The sequence below is a fragment of the Podarcis tiliguerta genome (genome assembly GCF_965153285.1).
Source record: "Podarcis tiliguerta genome assembly, chromosome: 10".
Classification (NCBI taxonomy): Eukaryota; Metazoa; Chordata; class Lepidosauria; order Squamata; family Lacertidae; genus Podarcis; species Podarcis tiliguerta.
Genome location: NC_139543.1, coordinates 6,430,018 through 6,449,590, shown reverse-complemented (window position 1 = coordinate 6,449,590; position 19,573 = coordinate 6,430,018). Strand labels below are relative to the sequence as shown.

General features: G+C 42.2%; 1 protein-coding gene across 4 annotated transcripts in view; it reads left to right on the top strand.

Moving 5' to 3' along the window:
- The window catches only part of RELN (reelin), a 306,441-nt gene that overhangs the window by 181,357 nt on the left and 105,511 nt on the right, over window positions 1–19,573 (top strand). For all 4 annotated transcript variants that reach the window (XM_083399200.1, XM_083399199.1, XM_083399202.1 and 1 more), the window contains 4 exons: window positions 543–704; window positions 6,937–7,173; window positions 15,557–15,749; window positions 18,128–18,240. In XM_083399200.1, coding sequence (XP_083255326.1) covers window positions 543–704; window positions 6,937–7,173; window positions 15,557–15,749; window positions 18,128–18,240 — 705 coding nt within the window. The remainder of the gene's footprint in view (window positions 1–542; window positions 705–6,936; window positions 7,174–15,556; window positions 15,750–18,127; window positions 18,241–19,573) is intronic.

The window sequence follows — 19,573 nt, the reverse complement described above, 5'->3', positions numbered from 1 at the left end:
GCCTCAGGTATCATGTATTAAAACTCGCAGCCTCCAACAGAGAAAATTGATCTAACATGTTACTAGTTTCTTAATATACTTCTTATTTGATTTTGATTGTGTGAAATTTAATTTTAAAATTCATTTGCTTTATCTGCGGCACTAAGTATTTAATACATTTGGGGGGCGACTATTGTGTGCCTGAGTTTGCAAACATGCGGCATTAATATCAAAAGTGAGTGTTGGAGCCAAGTGCTAATTAATTATTTATGAGGTTATATTTATTTTGACAGCTTGTGGCAGCTGATTAGATCCATTCGATATCTCCTCCACCCCTCCGGTTCCTAATAAATAATTGAAGGCAATAATGATTGGCATTTTAAAACAATATATTCCACGTTGCATTGCTGGACTGAATAAACAATTTCGGCTTCACAAAGACCCTATAAATATTGTTTTTCTTGGCTTGTCTAGATTTTTAGGATTAAAAAAACAACCACAGTTCTAGGACGAGAATGCTGTATAAATTGCAATTTACAACGATCCATGCCCTTGTTATCTAGGTTCCTCCAGTTCACCTTAAGGCTTGGAAGCAAATCCGTCCTGAGTACCTGCAAAGCACCTGATCAACCTGGTGAAGGAGTTTTGCTTCACTATTCATATGACAATGGGATTACATGGAAACTGCTGGAACATTATTCCTATCTCAACTACCACGAGCCAAGGTACAACAGTCATTTTCATGGAGAATGATGTGCTTCCCCAGTTAAGTGCTGGTTGTTGTCTACAGCCCCATCCATAACGCACTTAAGCTGAAGCACTTGTACTTAAGATGATTTTGAAAGACTCGGTTTAGTAGGAGTTGTTGGCTGAATTGAAAATGCGCTATCGCTGCAGTTGTGCAAATTACCTTCATTGTTGTGGGGTTTTCCGTACCCTTCTCATATTTTGAATTTAATATTATTTGAGAATGTGGGTGCTCCTTAGATATTTATGGATTAACTGTATATGTAATGAAAGGCTGCATATTTTGGAAACAATATCAGCAACTGAGTATAATATACTACCGTCAAAGCCACCTATACATGCCTACTCAGAATTATGTCCCTTTCATTTTGGTGAGCCTCATTCTCATACGATTATGCCTCAGTCCCATTATGTACTACAGTATTTAAGGGTTTTACTACATAGAGCCCAAACCTAGTTCCCCTCGGCTATGCCCTTGTACCTTCCCAGAGCAATCTGGTAGAATAGAATCATAGAATCATAGAGTTGGAAGAGACCACAAGGGCCATCGAGTCCAACCCCCTGCCAAGCAGGAAACACCATCAGAGCACTCCTGACATATGGTTGTCAAGCCTCTGCTTAAAGACCTCCAAAGAAGGAGACTCCACCACACTCCTTGGCAGCAAATTCCACTGTCGAACAGCTCTTACTGTCAGGAAGTTCTTCCTAATGTTTAGGTGGAATCTTCTTTCTTGTAGTTTGGATCCATTGCTCCGTGTCCGCTTCTCTGGAGCAGCAGAAAACAACCTTTCTCCCTCCTCTATGTGACATCCTTTCATATATTTGAACATGGCTATCATATCACCCCTTAACCTCCTGACAGTAACGACTCTTCTTTTCCTGTTCAATGTGTGGTAATAATGATAGTGACGAGGATTTTAGAATTTCATTTCCTTCCTGAAAGTGGGACTCCCATTCTAGAAGTATTTTCCATGTTATGTATAATGTATGTATTAAGGAAAGCGGCTGCCAGTAGAGCAGAGCAATCTATATAGTTTTATGTACCTTTTCCACTGAATTCTTTGTATAATGGATTCCACAACAAGAGGCAGTTTTATTTATTTATTCATTTGCTCTCTATCCTGCCTTTCATCCCAGGAACTCAAGGCTGTGTGTACATGGTTCTTCCTCACCTTTATCCTCACAATAATCCTTTGAGGTAGGTTAGATCAAGACAGAGGGACGCGGGTGGCGCTGTGGGTAAAAGCCTCAGCGCCTAGGGCTTGCCGATCGAAAGGTCGGCGGTTCGAATCCCCGCGGCGGGGTGCGCTCCCGTTGTTCGGTCCCAGTGCCTGCCAACCAAGCAGTTCGAGAGCACCCCTGGGGGCAAGTAGATAAATAGGGACCGCTTACTAGCGGGAAGGTAAACGGCGTTCCGTGTGTGGCTCTGGCTCGCCAGAGCAGCGATGTCACGCTGGCCACGTGACCCGGAAGTGTCTGCGGACAGCGCTGGCCCCCGGCCTCTTTGAGTGAGATGGGCACACAACCCTAGAGTCTGTCAAGACTGGCCCGTACGGGCAGGGGTATCTTTACCTTTAGATCAAGACAGAGTGACCAGTCCAAGGTCACCTAGCAAACCTATGGGTCAAAGGTCTACAACTAGTGTTTGCCTGCAGCGGCAGGTCATCAGAGAGGGGACTAGGCCTGTTTGATAGTCAGAATTGCTGCTGAGTTAAACTCAGAGTAACTTTGGGCTTTATTGGAATAGTTATCCTGTGGTGCTGTGGGTTAAACCACAGAGCCTAGGGCTTGCCGATCAGAAGGTCGGCGGTTCGAATCCCCGCGACGGGGTGAGCTCCCGTTGCTCGGTCCCAGCTCCTGCCAGCCTAGCAGTTTGAAAGCACATCAAAGTGCAAGTAGATAAATAGGTACCGCTCCAGCGGGAAGGTAAACGGCATTTCCGTGTGCTGCTCTGGTTCACCAGAAGTGGCTTAGTCATGCTGGCCACATGACCCGGAAGCTGTACGCTGGCTCCCTTGGCCAGTAAAGCGAGATGAGCGCCGCAACCCCAGAGTCGTCCGCGACTGGACCTAATGCACATCTATCTTCACTGGGTAACATTGCCAGGAGCAATGTACAACTATACTTCAGTACTGGATTCCTTTATCTGTTTAAAAGTAAGCCTTATTCATTTATTTCTGAACTTATATACCACCCTATACCTGAAGGTCTCAGGGTGGTTCACAGAACAAAATCATAATATAATAACACAAAATATGTAATAAATACAACAACAACCCAATAACCCTCTCCCCCATGTTGGGTTGAAATAAACGACAGACGAGTGACAAGTGTCATACGGGAGGCATCTCTCGAGCATGTCTCAGAGAGTCCCTTTTATTGAATATTACAGCATTGCCACGTATATGCTTGTTGCTGATTGGTTAACACAAATCATACACGAGGGTTGCATATAGGCATTAATCACCAATAGATTAAAGGTTGGGAAAAGAACACAGAGTTGGACAGGTATGAAAACCTCTCTACTAAACAATTACTAATGATTGATATATTCCTTATTAAACTAATGATTGATATAGCAAAACTTAAAAGGGCATAACCATCGCATTCATAGATGTGGTCAACCATGCATCAAGAACAGGTCAGGGTACAATGTTTCATGAACTCAATGTTCTAGGGTGGGTGAGCACGGAATGCTTCAGCTCAGAACGGTCTGCCAGACTCATGTGCAGAAGCAAAACCTCCCATCACCCCCCAAAATCCCACATTTTAAAAGGGCATAGGATTTCAATCAAATCAACCAAACGCCTGGTTAAAAAGGAATGTTTTTGTCTGGTGCCTAAAGGTGTACAATGAAGGCACCAGGGAAACTTCCCTAGGGAGAGCATTCCACAGACAGGGAGCCACTGCAGAGAAGGCCCATTCTTGGACCTCTTGGGCAGGAGGCATATGAATAAGGGCCTCAGAAGATGATCTCAGGGTCCGGGCAGGTTCATATGGAAAGAGGCAGTCCTTAAGGTATTGCCGCCCTGAGCCGTTTAAGGCTTTACAAATCTATGTATACATACATGTCAGGAGATCAGAAGTGGCTCACTTGGTGGGATGGAGCCACATCCTCCTGGAACCTGGTTGGTGCTGCTTACCAGGAGAGGGAGAGGTGTGGTGGCAGTGAGGTCAAGTGATGGCAGAGTATATCAGCTGGCTAATTTGTATTTTGGACCAATTCTGATGTAAATTCTTCTTTTGTAGAGGCATACCCATGGGTATTTAGAAAACATTAGGACTCCTGTTCTTGTTCCTTAGAACCACTGTTTCTGGATTAATTTTTCCAGCACTTCCAAAGTCACTTGTTCCATTTGACTTCTTCTTGTTAATCAGTTAGCACATTCTGTCTGCAAGAATAAATGTGATATCACAAGATACTTTGAGCGCATATATTAAGATTCACAAAGACAGCTTAGCAAGCACTTTCTGAAAGTGCTGCTATTTGCCATGAGTGAAGATGCAAAGAGGTTTTGCATGTATGTGAAAATCAAAGAGCAATGTAACAGAACATACCTCAGGTAATTATAAGGCCCATACAAGGGGGAAAGAAGGAGCACGATGCTAAATGTATGAATTCATTCCCCACCGCCAGTCACTTATGTCAACTTACTTGCAGGTTTTCTTTGAAGGAAAAAAAAATAAGAAAACACACAGAGAGACTCAGTAGAAATATACTGAAAGCTTTTTTTGCCAGTATTTAATTGTACATTGATGGAGACAAATGCTCCTTATGCTGTCCTGCCACACATCTCACCTTGCGTGTTGCATGTGGGCATCTGCTGTTATTGATTTATGGAACATTCACAAAGATGTCATTGCCATGGCAATTAATGTATGCTCCCTGTAGCTGTGTACTGTAATTGCTCCTGGAAATTCGATATTATTCTTAATTTTCTTCACAGTTTGTCAAGTACAGGTTTTGTTGTCACAGCTGTCACGAGAAATCAAGTGGCCTTGAAGACGGTGGTAGGCTCATGGGACTGGCTGGCAAAAGAAATGCATGGGCAGTACAAAACTGCACACAATCTCATCCTCTGATGGGAGTTCATTTTTATGTTTTAGAGAAATGAGTATTTTCTAGGGACCGTTCCTCCAGAAATACTGCAGTTGGGTCTACAGTTATGTCAGTGCTATGATGAAAACAAATGGAGAAATAAATTGTTTAATGAAGGAATATAACATGTGCTACATGCTGTAGCCAAAGACACTGGGGGCAGTAAAGCTGACAAAAGGTTTTTAATTCAACTTTTGGAATGATTCTAGCATAAAGGGTTTGTTTTTTTCCTCTACAGAGACACGACCTAGAGTTCCATGTCTTTTCCCAAAAAGCATTTATTTGAGTGGGAAATTAGCCTGGGAAGCAGTAATTAACAGAAGAAGAGGCAAGGGACTGATTAACCCTTTCCCCGTCATGATATTTGTCAAAAAAAAAAAAAATCCACCCTCTAGGCTACTTTCCCACCTGCTGGGGGGAGACCTCATGTCTTCCCCTTCCCCATGGATGAGAAAGTGGCTTGTGGGTCATTTTGCAGTGACAATTATATGAGGGGGAAAGTAGAGCAGCATCTCTTCACATGAACTTCCTTTGCTCAGATTGCCATCTTGCCAAGCCTGCTTTTGGTTTTTAAAACTCATGGGAAATGCTATGTAATGTCTAGTAGGGCCCTGATTGCAGCTAGCAATCTTTTTTAGAGATGGCAAGAGTTGCTTATACTTGGTCTGCTGTATGGTGATAATAATAACTGTCATTTTGACTTACCTTAAAAGAGCTGTAACAATTATTGGGAATTACCGTATTTTTTGCTCTATAAGACTCACTTTGTTCCCTCCTAAAAAGTAAGGGGAAATGTGTGTGCGTCTTATGGAGCGAATGCAGGCTGCACAGCTATCCCAGAAGCAAGAACAGCAAAAGGGATTGCTGCTTTCACTGCACAGCGATCCCTCTTGCTGTTCTGGCTTCTGAGATTCAGAATATTTTTTTTCTTGTTTTCCTCCTCCAAAAACTAGGTGCGTCTTGTGGTCTGGTGCGTCTTATAGAGTGAAAAATACGGTATCTATGCATATGAAGAGCTTTTAACATGTTAAACTGCTATAGGAAAGAAAGTGAAGTTGCATTTTTCTCCTGTGGAAACATTGGTCATTTTTGTGTAGGCCTGTTCCAAAGTTTAGAAATGGCTGCCTGGAAAAGTAAGTATAATGTAGCTCAGGGAAACCTTGCGCTGTAAGAAACTCCCCCTTCATGCACATTTGATCATCAAAACAAGTTTTGTTTAAATATGTTTTGACAGTCTTTTCCAACAAATATATTCCTGGAGCTATTGTACATCCACCGCATGGATAACTGGGATGATTTAGACACCCAAAGTGCTAGTTGTGCCTGTTGAAATTCAGACAGCTAATATAAAATTATATACTGCACCATAAATATGTTCTCCTGAAGAATTCAGTGCAGCCCACCTACTGGCTATATCTTACTTACTATCATAATTTATTGATCTCCAGAGACCTCTTGAATGTGTGCCAGCCACCTTTTGCTGGTGATACACTACAAGAGAAGACTCTAATTCTTTTCCATTTGCTTTAAGCTAGTACATAATTCTGCTTTCTGCCATTCACATTTTATCACTTGTATTTTTCACTCCGTTCTCCTCTAACTCTGCTTATTTCTAATTTATTTAGCTTTGAATTGCAATCTTTCCACCAAGGTTTGCTTTGTCCTTACCATAACGACATTTGGTTTAGTAGTCTTGTATAATATTACTAACCTCAGTAATAGCAACCTTGCATTGGGTTTTTTAAAAATACATGCATGCAGGGCAGTCAATGTACACTGAATTTCACAGAATTAATAAGGGGAAAGGGCCCCTGCAATCTGAATTTTAATAGTGGGGAAAGGAGGGAGGGAGGGAGACACATGGGGTAGCAAGTGATAAAACATGAGCAAAAGCAGCTATACATATTTAGACTTGGGTTACAACAGGGGATAAGGATCAGAGCAGGAAGACAACAGAACGGCAGTCAACGGAAGTTTGTTTTTAGGAGGGATTGGAAGGAAAATATGAAGGGGCCTTATGCAAAGGCATTGGCTTTGTAGAACCATTTAAGAGGTTTCTCTTAAGAGTTTCAATAAGTTTCAATAAGTTCATTTTGTTTGTTTGTTTTAAGAATAATTTCAGTGGAGCTACCAGAAGATGCAAGGCAGTTTGGCATTCAGTTCCGATGGTGGCAGCCATATCATTCTTCTCAAGGCGAGGACGTGTGGGCGATTGATGAAATCATCATGACTTCTGTACTTTTCAACAGCATTAGCCTAGACTTCACTAACTTGGTGGAAGTTACTCAGTCTCTTGGATTTTACTTGGGAAATGTTCAACCATACTGTGGCCATGACTGGACACTTTGGTGAGTATTTCGGGTTCTTGGTGTGAAGCTTCATTCTTACATTCACTTACTTGAGTAGAAGCCCCAGTAAACTCAGCAGAACTTAAGATCATGTAAAAACCTGCTCTCAAATATGCTTAGGATATGGATATAAATCTTTAAGTAAAGAGGATAATGGAGCTTGTTTCTAAGTATCCTAATGAGTGTAGAAAAGGTCTAATTGATTTCTGCAGATGACTCTCTTCTTACTTGTTGTTCATTAGAATTTTCCCCTGGGCACATAACATGAACAACAATGTGTTCGTTGACCTATATGTAATGAGGGGTAAATTTTACACTGCAATGCAATGTGATTTATGCTTGATGGTGAGCCTGTGCTCACACGGTTTCTTTGCCTGCAACATGTTGGAAGTTTATCCTGAACTGATCACTGATGTAAATTAAAGAATAATTAGCTGCTCTGATTTCCTTCAGTTACATTAATTAATTTATGCAAATTAAGGCTGGGAGATGGGACATAACGTGATTAGAGGACACACTTAAAACACAATTGATAAAGAGTTTTCTGTGTAGCTACTTAATCTTTTGTATTTAGCAGGACCTATCTCGCAACAATTCTATTCAAGGGATATATGATCTAGCCAAATCTAAGCACTTCTAAGTTCTAGCAATGTAATGGGACAGTTAAACACCTATTTATCTCTCTACCCCCATTGAATCCAATGGGATTTTGAAAGGTTTTCAAACCTTTCAAAACTGCTGGATAGGTTCCCAGCAGTTTTCAGATATAAAATGGTCTCTGTATGGAAAACTCATAAACCTACTCCCATGAATATTTCCCCCCAGTGTCTTTGCCAACATCCCAATAGTGTGAGATATGTAATATCTACTTGCCAGCTGCTGTCTCATTACAAAATCCTGTTACTGCATATCAGATAGGTCATATTTTGCCAGTATAGAAGGCTTTTTGGTGCCCCAAATCACCTATAGAATGGTGTTCAGGGAATTGTCTCTTGTTTTGCCATAGCTCTACTTCTGCTCTTAGTTCTGTATTTCACATTAGTGGTTTTTTTAATGCTACTCTGTTGTGTGTTGCTGTTGCAGCACAAGCAATTCCCTACACTGCAATTGTATGACACCCTACAGTTCCATGCCACACTACATATTGGAGTATCGCAGTGGCAGGTCAGTTATCAAACCACATCCGTAATGCTTTCCAGTGCATTACTGTACATTGTAAAGATGGACTGTGACAACAATATGCAGAATGCATATTAGGAGTTTTTGTTTTTATTCTGCCCTTCATCCAAAGATTACAGGGCAGTTCACAATATAAAAATACAAAATGAGAACACCAATTACACAATAAGAGTAAGAACAAAAACAAAGTCCCCCTTCCCACAAACAAAGTTCAAAGGACATAGAATATTACAGGCCTGGTCTAAGAGAAATGTTTTCGCCTGCCGCCTAAAGATGAAGGCGCAAGGCAAGCCTCCCTGGGCACAGCATCCCACAAATGGGGAGCTCCTGCAAAAAAAGGTCCGTTCTTGTGTTGCCACCCTCTGGACCTCTGGTGGAGAAGGCACACAAAGAAATGTTGTTTAATTTCCTGTGCAAAGTACCTTTAACCCTTATTCATTTTTCCCCCCTATGAACATTCTCATCTCATGCATTTCTTGTGAATTTTATGACAAGAGTGAATCTATTGAATAAAGGGTGATCTGTAGTGAGGACACTGTTACAGTGGTGCCCCGCAAGACAAATGCCTCGCAAGACGGAAAACCCGCTAGACGAAAGGGTTTTCTGTTTTGGAGGTGCTTCGCAAAACGAATTTGCTATGGGCTTGCTTCGCAAGACGAAAATGTCTTGTGAGTTCCTGCGGGGGTTTTTTCCCTCCCCCCCCCTTTTCCCCAAGCCCCTAAGCCGCTTAACAGCTGTTCGCTAAGCCGCTTAACAGCTGATCGCTAAGCCGCTTAACAGCTGATCTAAGCCACTTATCAGCTGATCTAAGCCGCTAATAGCCTTTTAGCAGCTAATCCGCTAATCCCTTAAGCCTTTAATAGCCGCTAATAGCCTTTTAGCAGCTAATCTGCTAATCCCTTAAGCCTTTAATAGCCGCTAATAGCCGCTAAACTGCTAATAGCGCTAATCCGCTAATGGGCTTGCTTCGCAAGACGAAAAAAACCGCAAGACGAAGAGACTCGCGGAACGGATTCTTTTCATCTTGCGAGGCACCACTGTACTTCCGTAAAGCGAAAGTGAGAGATGACAAAGTTGAAAGCTGCTTTGTATGGGAGGGTTTCTTTAAAACTTAGTAAATAAATAAAAAAGTTACTTCTGAATGGATATTTCCATGTATGAGACTATGCTTGTGTGAGTAAGACCCAATGAATAGTACTTCTGGGGAGGAAATATGTGTGTGCTATACAGATTCCGGTATGTAGGTTCTTTCACACTGGAATGTAGGGTTAAACCCAGATGGGTTTGTCATGCCTAAAGTAGACACACTGAAATCAGTGGAGTTTAAAGTTAGGCATGACCACTCACATCAAGACCAGGGGTTGGCAACCTGCGGCCCATGGGCCACAAGTGGCCCACAAGGGTCGTTGCCCCTGAACCAAGCCGCCCGCTCAGCGAATCCCTGCATGCTGCGCTAAACCGGCGTAGCACGGACTCGCTTCCACGGCACCGGAAATTGCGTCTGCGCAGACGCAATCCGGCCCATGGAATGATCTCCGCGGGAGTGAACTGGCCCAGGTGAGGTAAAACTTGCCGACCCCTGATCAAGACTAGCCGTGGATCCAGCACTTAGATATTACAGTATTATTATGAAACAAAGCAGTATAATGCACCAATGGAAGGAATCCGTTTTATTAAGCTATGTTTCAGTTGCCTTTGAAGGTTTTATTTCATAATGCACTTGCATATGAATATTGCATTAGCATAAACTTTGTGTATTACTAATGCATTAGGACTGGTATGGTGAAAAGTTATTTTTCATTAATTGTCAGCATCTGTTCAAATAAAGTTGAAACCTGATTCAAACCTGAAGGCTCCAAGCCTGATTACAAGAACTTTATTTTTCTGCTTTCATCAAACCACCCAGTAAACGTTCATCCATCTCTAATCAAGATTTTTTTTTTTGCTGCTATGGATTTGCTATATAATGAATAATTTGCTTTGAGAAACTGGAATCATTGTGATTATGAGAAAGCAGTAAATAATAGAACTGTTGGCCCAAGGGCACCCAGGACTAACACGCCAGGACTTTTATTAACAAGTAGATTTTGAACAGTCTGATTTGACTTTCTGATCACCTCTCAAACTAAAAGGAGTTGACTTGGCTGCGAGAACAACGTAAAATGTGCTTTGGCAGTGATAATGAGGCCGTTGAAACTGCATTAACCACTTTAATAAGGACAATGGAAGTACTCACTGCTCATTAAAATGAAACAACATGGCCATGCTCAAACTGTTTGCATCATTTTCATCAAAGAGTTGGCATGAAAGGCCTTTAATGCCATTGCTTTCCCTCTGGTCTCTTTAGATTGGCATAGCATATGTGGGGATTTTTTTGATGGGCTTTTTTTATTAGGTGGCAAGGTAAAAGTTCTTTTCTTGTTTTTTCTTCTTTTCTTCTTTTGGTTTCCCCCCCCGCCCCCCCTGTAAGTCCAAACAAGAAACTACAGTGCTAATTACTCTGCAGCCTCTTCTTCTTGGTTGATTATTGGTTGATTATTGCTGAATTGGACGGAAAAGCATTGTGTGCACTTAAATTATTGGGCTGTATAAATATTCTTTGGGTGCTTTGTGAGATGTGAACTATTCTCTTCCCTGACCTTGCATGTCTCAAGGGAAATTTTTTACTTATATCAGGTCTGTGCAAATGGCTGGTAGTTAAATTAATTATTGTTGGCTTCTCCCAGCTGTGAGTCCATTTGCTTCTCATTTTCTAACTCATGACTTTCCATGAGCATGGATTGCTATGGCATGAAGAGTGTTCTCCTGGGAGAACTCTGACAATTGCTTTTTCATTAGAAGAACTGTAGTCAATATGCTATAAATCATTTTACACCATGTCATCTTAAAGCACAATTTCAAGAGGGGGGGGGAATGCTTATAATTATATGGTGGGTTTCCCTTTGTCGACAGGAATTTGTAATACAGAATCTATTTCTGCTTCAAGATTTAAGCTCTGGCATTTATAAAGGATTTTATACATTTTACCACTGAAGTATTTCCTCTCCTTTACTGCTGCTTAATGGATGGAAATTAGCTCAAACTATAAAGTAACTTGTTCCATTAATTATCCATTAACATTCAGACCAATATTTGGTGGTGGTAATAATAATAATAATAATAATAATAATAATAATATGAACAGCCCAGATCACCTTTGAAAACTAGAGTGGTTGAACTTTACACAGTGGATAAGGGCTGTGTTTTTTCCTGTTACTGTGGGCATATGAAGTAATAACTTAGGTTTGTACAAAGTCACACTAGAATTCTTTCCAATTTGCTTAAGTGGGGAGGCACTTGTTAATCTTAAAGTTCTGTGAGCATTTGCATAGAGATTTGTATAAATATATTACAATAGCAATGAATGAATGAAAGAATGAATGAATGAATCTCCGAAGAAATCAGATTTGTGTATCAGGACATCCGATAGCTGCAGTGATCTACGTGACTGTGGCTCAGCTTTTCCTAAAAAAGAGCTAGGTGGTAGTAACCATGGCTACTACTAATGGTTCACAATGGTATCCTAATTCAGATTTCCCCCTTGCATTAATGGCTAATCTGCTAAATACAGAAAAGCATTTTCACACTCCGATCCAGTGTTTCTGGATGATGTACTGAGCTCCATGGATGCTGGTACTATTACTTGTGTGAAATTCCATATATGAAACTTCACATAGGTAGTGATGTCCTTAGAGGTTAAGGCAAGGTGAATGACCAAAGAAACCACCTCCCTGTTATAAAAACTTTGCTATCTTCTGAGGCAAAACGACAAGGTTGACTGTGGGAATCTGCAATCTCTTATGTTAACATGCTCGATTTGTCCAACAACAATTTATCTGTATTCACAGGGGCTTCCATTGTTATTGAAAGTCATGGATTCAAAAGTGCAGTGGTTGTGAAAGTCCCTGTACATTTACTTATGCTATTATCCCCGCATGTGCCAATTAGTCTACAGTGCTTGCAGGTGGACTGATTACTTTGGGAATACCCACAGAAGTTGACTATTTCTGAGTGTGCACATCATTTAATTAAATGTACGAGCAGAATTCATTTCCCAGAAGAATGTTTATAACAAACATCCTCTTGGTTCCTCGTTTCTGGAGAGCATTTGATCACTCTTCTTTTATGATGCAGCCAATGTATTTGGCTACCTTCTGACAGTGCTCAAATTGATTCCAAGCATATGTTTTTTCACACAAAGGAAGATGGGGGTCGGGAATCCAGCAGTAAAAATCAGCAGTAGGCAGGTACTCTGGAGAATTACAGAAGGAAGAAATGAGAGAAGGAATAGAGTCTTGCAGTCTTTAATGCTACTGAGTTATGGCTACCGGCAATCTGTAGGCATAAAACGAAACTATGAAAAGGTACCGTTGTTGTTTTTTAAAAAGCATCTCTTCGCATATCATACTCAGTATGGTCCCTGTATAACATACCTTCTTTGATCTTTTTTTGATCCTTTAACAATGGCCTATGAGACAAAGAGGTTGTGCTTTCTTAGTATTTATGAGTTGAAGGGGCAGGGGGAGAAATTCCCAGCACTTAGAAGGCATCAAAGTTATTCTACCCACCCACCCCGGATATATATCCAGTGCAATGAACTTAAAAGAAGACAAGAATATATAGTGGATTGACCAACACAGAGAAATCCAGTTTATTATTCAGCCTGATACAGTGGAGCCCCGCAAGACGAATGCCTCGCAAGACGGAAAACCCGCTAGACGAAAGGGTTTTCCGTTTTGGAGGTGCTTCGCAGGACGAATTTGCTATGGGCTTGCTTCGCAAGACGAAAATGTCTTGTGATTCCTGGGTGTGTTTTTTCGCTCCCCACCCCTTTTTTCTAAGGCACTAAGTTGCTAATAGTCTTTTAGCAGCTAATCCGCTAATCCCTTAAGCCTTTAATAGCCGCTAATAGCCGCTAATCCGCTAATGGGCTTGCTTCACAAGATGAAAAAACCGCTAGACGAAGAGACTCACGGAACGGATTCTTTTCGTCTTGCGAGGCACCACTGTATATTTTAGCCACGTAGAAGATCCAGACAAATCCCAAGTCCTGAGCCAATCAGGGGAGCTTTGGAGGGTCTTCAGCTCCTCAGAGGTGAAGCAGGGTCTGTATGAGGCACCCTGAATCAAAGAGGACCCCGTAAAGCACTTTGTGGCAGCTCAGCAATTCAGACAATGCTGCAGACAGGTGTTTTACTAATGTAACTTGGCTTACCATATAAGGAAAACACCAAGGTAGCAGAGGAGAACGGGCAGCTCCATTGTGACGGACAGGTCTTGCTTACAATCAGTGGGAATAATTTTATCAGGGTTCTCCAGTCCCAGTGCTTTGGGGGAGTGATGTTGAAGCAAGTAAATAGCTCAGATCTCATGTGCATCTTGCAGTTTTTCTGCAAGGAACATTATTTAAAGAGTTATGGTGCAGCAGTTGGAGCGAGACTTTCTGTTGTTTAAGTCCAATGCAGTCCTCTTTCCCATCCTTTCATTTAAAACCATGTAGTATTTTCATTATCCTTCTGATTTAATTTTGTTGCTTGCTTCAGATTCTTGTGTTATTTGCTTGTTCTTATCAGAATCAGTAGTGGGGAAACCCCTCCCCCAAAAGTGTTTGCTTTAAGTTCATTGTTGTTTGTCTCATGTGATTCTTATTTAGCCTTACATTATTAAATTTTGTGTGTGTGTCCCGAGTGATTTTTATTTATTTTATTATCAGACAGGCAGTACATGCAGGCCCCAGGAATTCATTTGTTAGGGTAGCATTCGCATAACGAGCTGATGATTTCCCGAATTTCCTATGAGGACATTTATAATCTGTGACTCTCACTCCACCCACAATGGTTTCTTCCTAAAATGGCTGCAACCAACCAGTGAAAGGGAGACAAAGCGAAAACGGATTTGTCCGATCTCTCCTGCTCTCTTATTTGTCCAGTCTCTTTTCCCCCTCCCTCTCTCCATGGTTTCTGCCCCAAAATGGCAGCTGCCAATCAGCAAAGCACATGTAAGGAAGTGGGCAAACTCTGGCTGTTCAGAGCATGCGTTCTTAAGCTTCTGGGGCATAACAATGCCCAACCAATTTAATATTTCCTTTTAAAATGTTGATTTTTCAACATAACCTACTAAAGCTCGAAGGTACACGCTGAGTTAAATTTTAGGCATCAAGGTCACTTTAGTGCTAATCCCGGTGCTGCTACTGTTCTCTTAGAAGAACAGAATATTTACACTGGCTACGCCCCTGAAAAAAGGTCCCACTGAACACTATTTTAAAGTGAACCTGTGGTTGCCAGGACTCCTGAGTCTCAGAGCCTGAAACTCAGGGGACAAGCAGTTTGAAGCTTAAGGGCATTGCTGCTGAGTGAGCAAGAGGCAGACTATAACCAGAAGAAAATTGTAAGAAGAAAAAGTGGAAGCCAGTACCAAAACTGGGAGAACCCTGAGAGGAGGGGACTTCAAGAGCTGATAGGAAACTCCACTTAACTGAGGTGGAATCTAGACACATATAAAAAATGTTGCGAAAAGGTTTTGTTTTTTTTAAAAAAAATAGGTTTTGAAAAATATATTGAATTTGCCATAGCTCACCATTGCCATCTGGTGTCACATTTATATAATGCACTTTACAACACAAAACGTTTTATTTGCAGCTGTATAGATGAGTCCTGAGACTGCAGTCATCGCAATGTAACTGGGAGAAAGCCCCATTGAATTTAATGGGACGTCCTTCTGAATAGACATGGTCTAATTCAGCATAATTCATTCGCTGAAAGGCACCACAGATTTTATACCAAAAATGATCCAGCACTTATTTCAGTAAACCTGCTTCTTAACACTATTGTGGTCCCAGTTTCTACTTAATAATAAACAGCAGATAGCCTTTCAAAATTAAAGACATTTTTTCTACCACTTTACTTCCTAGTGTGGCATTCTTCCCTGTCTGCATTCTTAGTGACCCAACAGCATACAGGATCCAGCTAATTATTTCCTTGACCTATAATATTCATTGCTTTTTGTAATTTTCTGAACCACAGGTCTTCACTTCCTCATGCCCACAGCATGCACTTTCATGCTGTGAGAAAAAATAACAACAGGTATAACTAAACTGAAAGTGTCATGGTCATGAATAGCTGCTGCTTCTCAACTATTTTTTAAAGCAAATCCTTATTTCTTCCAGTTTTACAGGAGACTCTAAGCTAGCTTCTAGCATGCGGTACGTGGAAACACAGTCTATGCAAATTGGAGCGTCCTATATGCTACAGTTCAACTTGGTAATGGGCTGTGGGCAGCTGTACAGGCCTCACATGGATAACCAAGTGAAGCTGGAATACTCTACTAACCATGGTCTTACTTGGCATCTGGTTCAAGAGGTAAGTCCGATCAAGGAAGGCAGCCCAGTTCACACATAACACTAAAACATGGTTTACTACTATGTGCGCAAACTGTGTGCGTGGGTCTTGGGCTTGTTGAGCTGTCTGGCTTGTAGCAACTTTGCTTAATTTCAGAACAGCCCAACTGCAAACCAGTGACGTAGCGTGGGGGGTGCAGGGGGGCCGGCCGCACCGGGCGCAACATCTAGGGGGGGGCGCTCGCACTCGCAGCTCTCTGCCCCTACCTGGCTCACTCACTCTCTCTCACTGCAGTGCTGGCAATGCGAATCCGATCCGAGCCGCCAGGTCGCCGCCCACTGTGGAGGGGAGGGTGCCAGGCGTGCGGTGCGGAGAGAGAGCGAGGGACTATCTGGGGAGGGACAGTGCAGCGGGGGGGCGCAAATTACTTGCCTTGCCCCGGGTGCTGACAACCCACGCTACGCCACTGCTGCAAACAGTGGTTCTTGAACCTGGCTTGTTAAACTGACCAGAGTTTGCTATATAAACTATTGTCCCTGGGCCAGAGACACAACAAGCTAAATTGAAGGGAAACAGAAAATAAATGCTAGAGAAATCTCTCTTCCAGACACCTCATTGGAGGAGAGAGGTGAATGCACAAGCCTGAGGTTTGCTTGGGTTCATTGCAACAGTGTGGACATAAAGCTAAACCTCCCTGAGCATTATGTGATCAAGCCTGCTGATATGTCGAGTTCACACATTCTCTTCTCCCTCTGGTTTGGAGATAAGGAAGAGACCAGAGTTATGGTTAATTGAAGCAGACCAGATTTATTATCTTGGCTTGCTATTAAACAATAGCTTAAACCATGGGTGGGCAAACTAAGGCCCGGGGGCCGAATCCAGCCCAACTGCCTTCTCAATCCAGCCCACGGACAGTCCGGGAATCAGCATGTTTTTACATGAGTAGAATGTGTGCTTTTATTTAAAATGCATCTCTGGGTTATTTGTGGGGCATAGGAATTTGTTCATATTTCCCCCCAAAAAAATATAGTCCGGCCCCCCACAAGGTCTGAGGGACTGTGGACCAGCCCCCTGCTGAAAAAGTTTGCTGAACCCTGCTTTAACTAATCAGTTTGTCCTTTCCAGATTATAAAATTACCTAATAAGTTTCCCTGTAGGAAAACATAACACATGGGCTGTGATCTAGAGGAAAAATAGGCACATTTACACCCCACAGGCATCTGTGGGGCAAGCACTCAGTCAGTACCCTGGGTTCTATTGATTTACATTCACCTTAGTTTTTCTAGATTTCATGCACCATCTTCAGGGTGCCAATGGCGGACTTTGGGCTCTCAAATTTCAGTGGTGCCCTGTGTGACACTAAAATTTGGTGGCCCCCCACCCCCCGCCTTTTGTGATCCATTTTACAGTTTTGTTGTACCACCCCCTGCAGTGCAGTGCCCAGTGTGGCTGAACCGGTCTTGCTACCCTAAAACTGCCTCTGAGGAAGCTCAGGTATTATTCCAATGAAACATGGAAAGAATCCAGCCCTCAAAGCAACTTTATTCTGCCAGAACTGGATAATTCCAACTTTATTATAGCTCCGTCTGTGGGAGGGCTGACCCCAGAAGCAATGTCTGAAGTATAGAATAGCCCCAGAGAATCTAGAAATTGTTATGTACTGAAGTTCTCACCCTGGACCAGCAGGGGGGATACTATAGATAGTTTTCACTCAGGTCCACATATGCAAATAAGGGATTGAAAGTGACGTTCAGTGATTGGATAGTTACAGAAAGTTGTTACAGTTGCGTTGTAGTGGAGCTCTATATAAGCAGGCTGGCTGAACCCTTCAGTTCTGTTCTGGCCTGTGAATAAAAAAGAGCTGTGTTGTCTGATATGTTCACCCACAACTTAACAGAAATGGTTCCATCCCTGGATGAAAGGCTACTGTTTTGATGCCTTATGAGGTATTTTATTCATGACAGAAATATTGTAGCGCAGGATTGGGAACCCATTTCAGCCTGAGGAATGCATTCACTTCAGGGTAACTTTCCAAGGTGCACAAACATGCAGTAGGTGGGGTGAGAGGCAAAAGGAGGCTAGCTTTTATACACTCTCAAACTCCTCCCAAGCCTTCGTCTAGCCAAGGAATAAATTATTATTAAAGTTCAAGCAGACAATTCAGCCAAGCAAAAGCAGAAAGTGAAGCAAGGCCCATGAGGGGGGAGCCCTGAGGGGAAAGGATGTCTCTGAGGATGGCGTGTGGCTCTGTAGGGTCTCAAGGACCAAAGAGGGAAGTCTGGTGTTCCCCTCCCTTCTAGTGAATGTTTTTAAACTTTTTTTAAAAAGTTAATTTTAAGGTCTTCATGTTAATCCTGATATTCTTGTGTGTCCTGTCCTCCGCCCCTTTCCGCCGTAAGGAGTGTCTTCCAAGTATGCCTAGCTGCCAGGAGTTTACACCAGCAAGCATCTACCATTCCAGTGAATATACGAAGTGGAGGAGAATCACAGTACTTTTACCTCAGAAAACATGGTAATATCTGCTTTTCCTAATGAACATAATCCTGCTGTCTTTCATGCAAATACGAGGGTTCTCCAAATTACCTTGATGCCGAATTACCATATTTTTCGCTCTATAAGACCACGAGACACACCTAGTTTTTGGAGGAGGAAAACAAGAAAAAAAATATTCTGAATCCCAGAAGGCAGAACAGCAAGAGGAATCGCTGTGCAGTGAAAGCAGCAACCCCTCTTGCTGTTCTGGCTTCTGGGATAGCAGCGCAGCCTGCATTCGCTCCATAAGACGCACATACATTTCCCCTTACTTTTTAGGAGGGAAAAAGTGAGTCTTATAGAGCAAAAAATACGGTACATTTGTAGAGTTATATCAGCCATGCTGTTCTGTTATTGGAAGATTCCTTTTTTATTTTATTTTATTTATATTATTAATTTTATGTTTTTCAAATAAGTCGTTTATTACAAAAGACATAAGTCTACAATACGCTCCCATCAGAAACACCCACCTTGATCCTGCAAGGCAAGGGCAACTAACTTTTTTTTAGGCGTGTCAGCATGAGTTTGGCCAAAATCTTCTAGCTGGTGAGGCCAATTCATGTGTTTTTAAAGGGCACCTTTTGGGTGTCTTAGGTAGGGAGTCACAATGGGCTTTTGGCATCACAAAATCACAGCAGAGAGCTGGTGGGAGTGGTCAGAAAAAATATTTTGAATAAAATAAAATAAATTGACAAACGGAGTAAGATCTCTGCAACTTCCTGTTGCAAAGGGAATTTAGGAGCATGAAACAGTTGTGCCGAAATGTTGATATTATCCATTAATAATTGCTGCTAATTATTGTTTTAAATGGTTTTAATGATTGCATGGGTTTTGGTTTATTGATATCATGTATTGATATTTTAAATGGCCTTGGCCCAGTATACCTGAAGGAGCGTCTCCACCCCCATCATTCAGCTTGGACACTGAGGTCCAGTTCCCTCACTACAAGAAGTGAGGTTACAGGGAACCAGGCAGAGGGCCTTCTTGGTGGTGGTGCCTGCTCTGTGGAACCCCCTCCTGTCAGATGTCAAGGAAATAAACAACTATCCAACTTTTAGAAGACATCTGAAGGCAGCCCTGTTTGTTGTTGTTGTTGTTTAGTTGTTTAGTCGTGTCCGACTCTTCGTGACCCCATGGACCAGAGCACGCCAGGCACTCCTATCTTCCACTGCCTCCCGCAGTTTGGTCAGACTCATGTTTGTGGCTTCGAGAACACTGTCCAACCATCTCGTCCTCTGTCGTCCCCTTCTCCTTGTGCCCTCCATCTTTCCCAACATCAGGGTCTTTTCCAGGGAGTCTTCTCTTCTCATGAG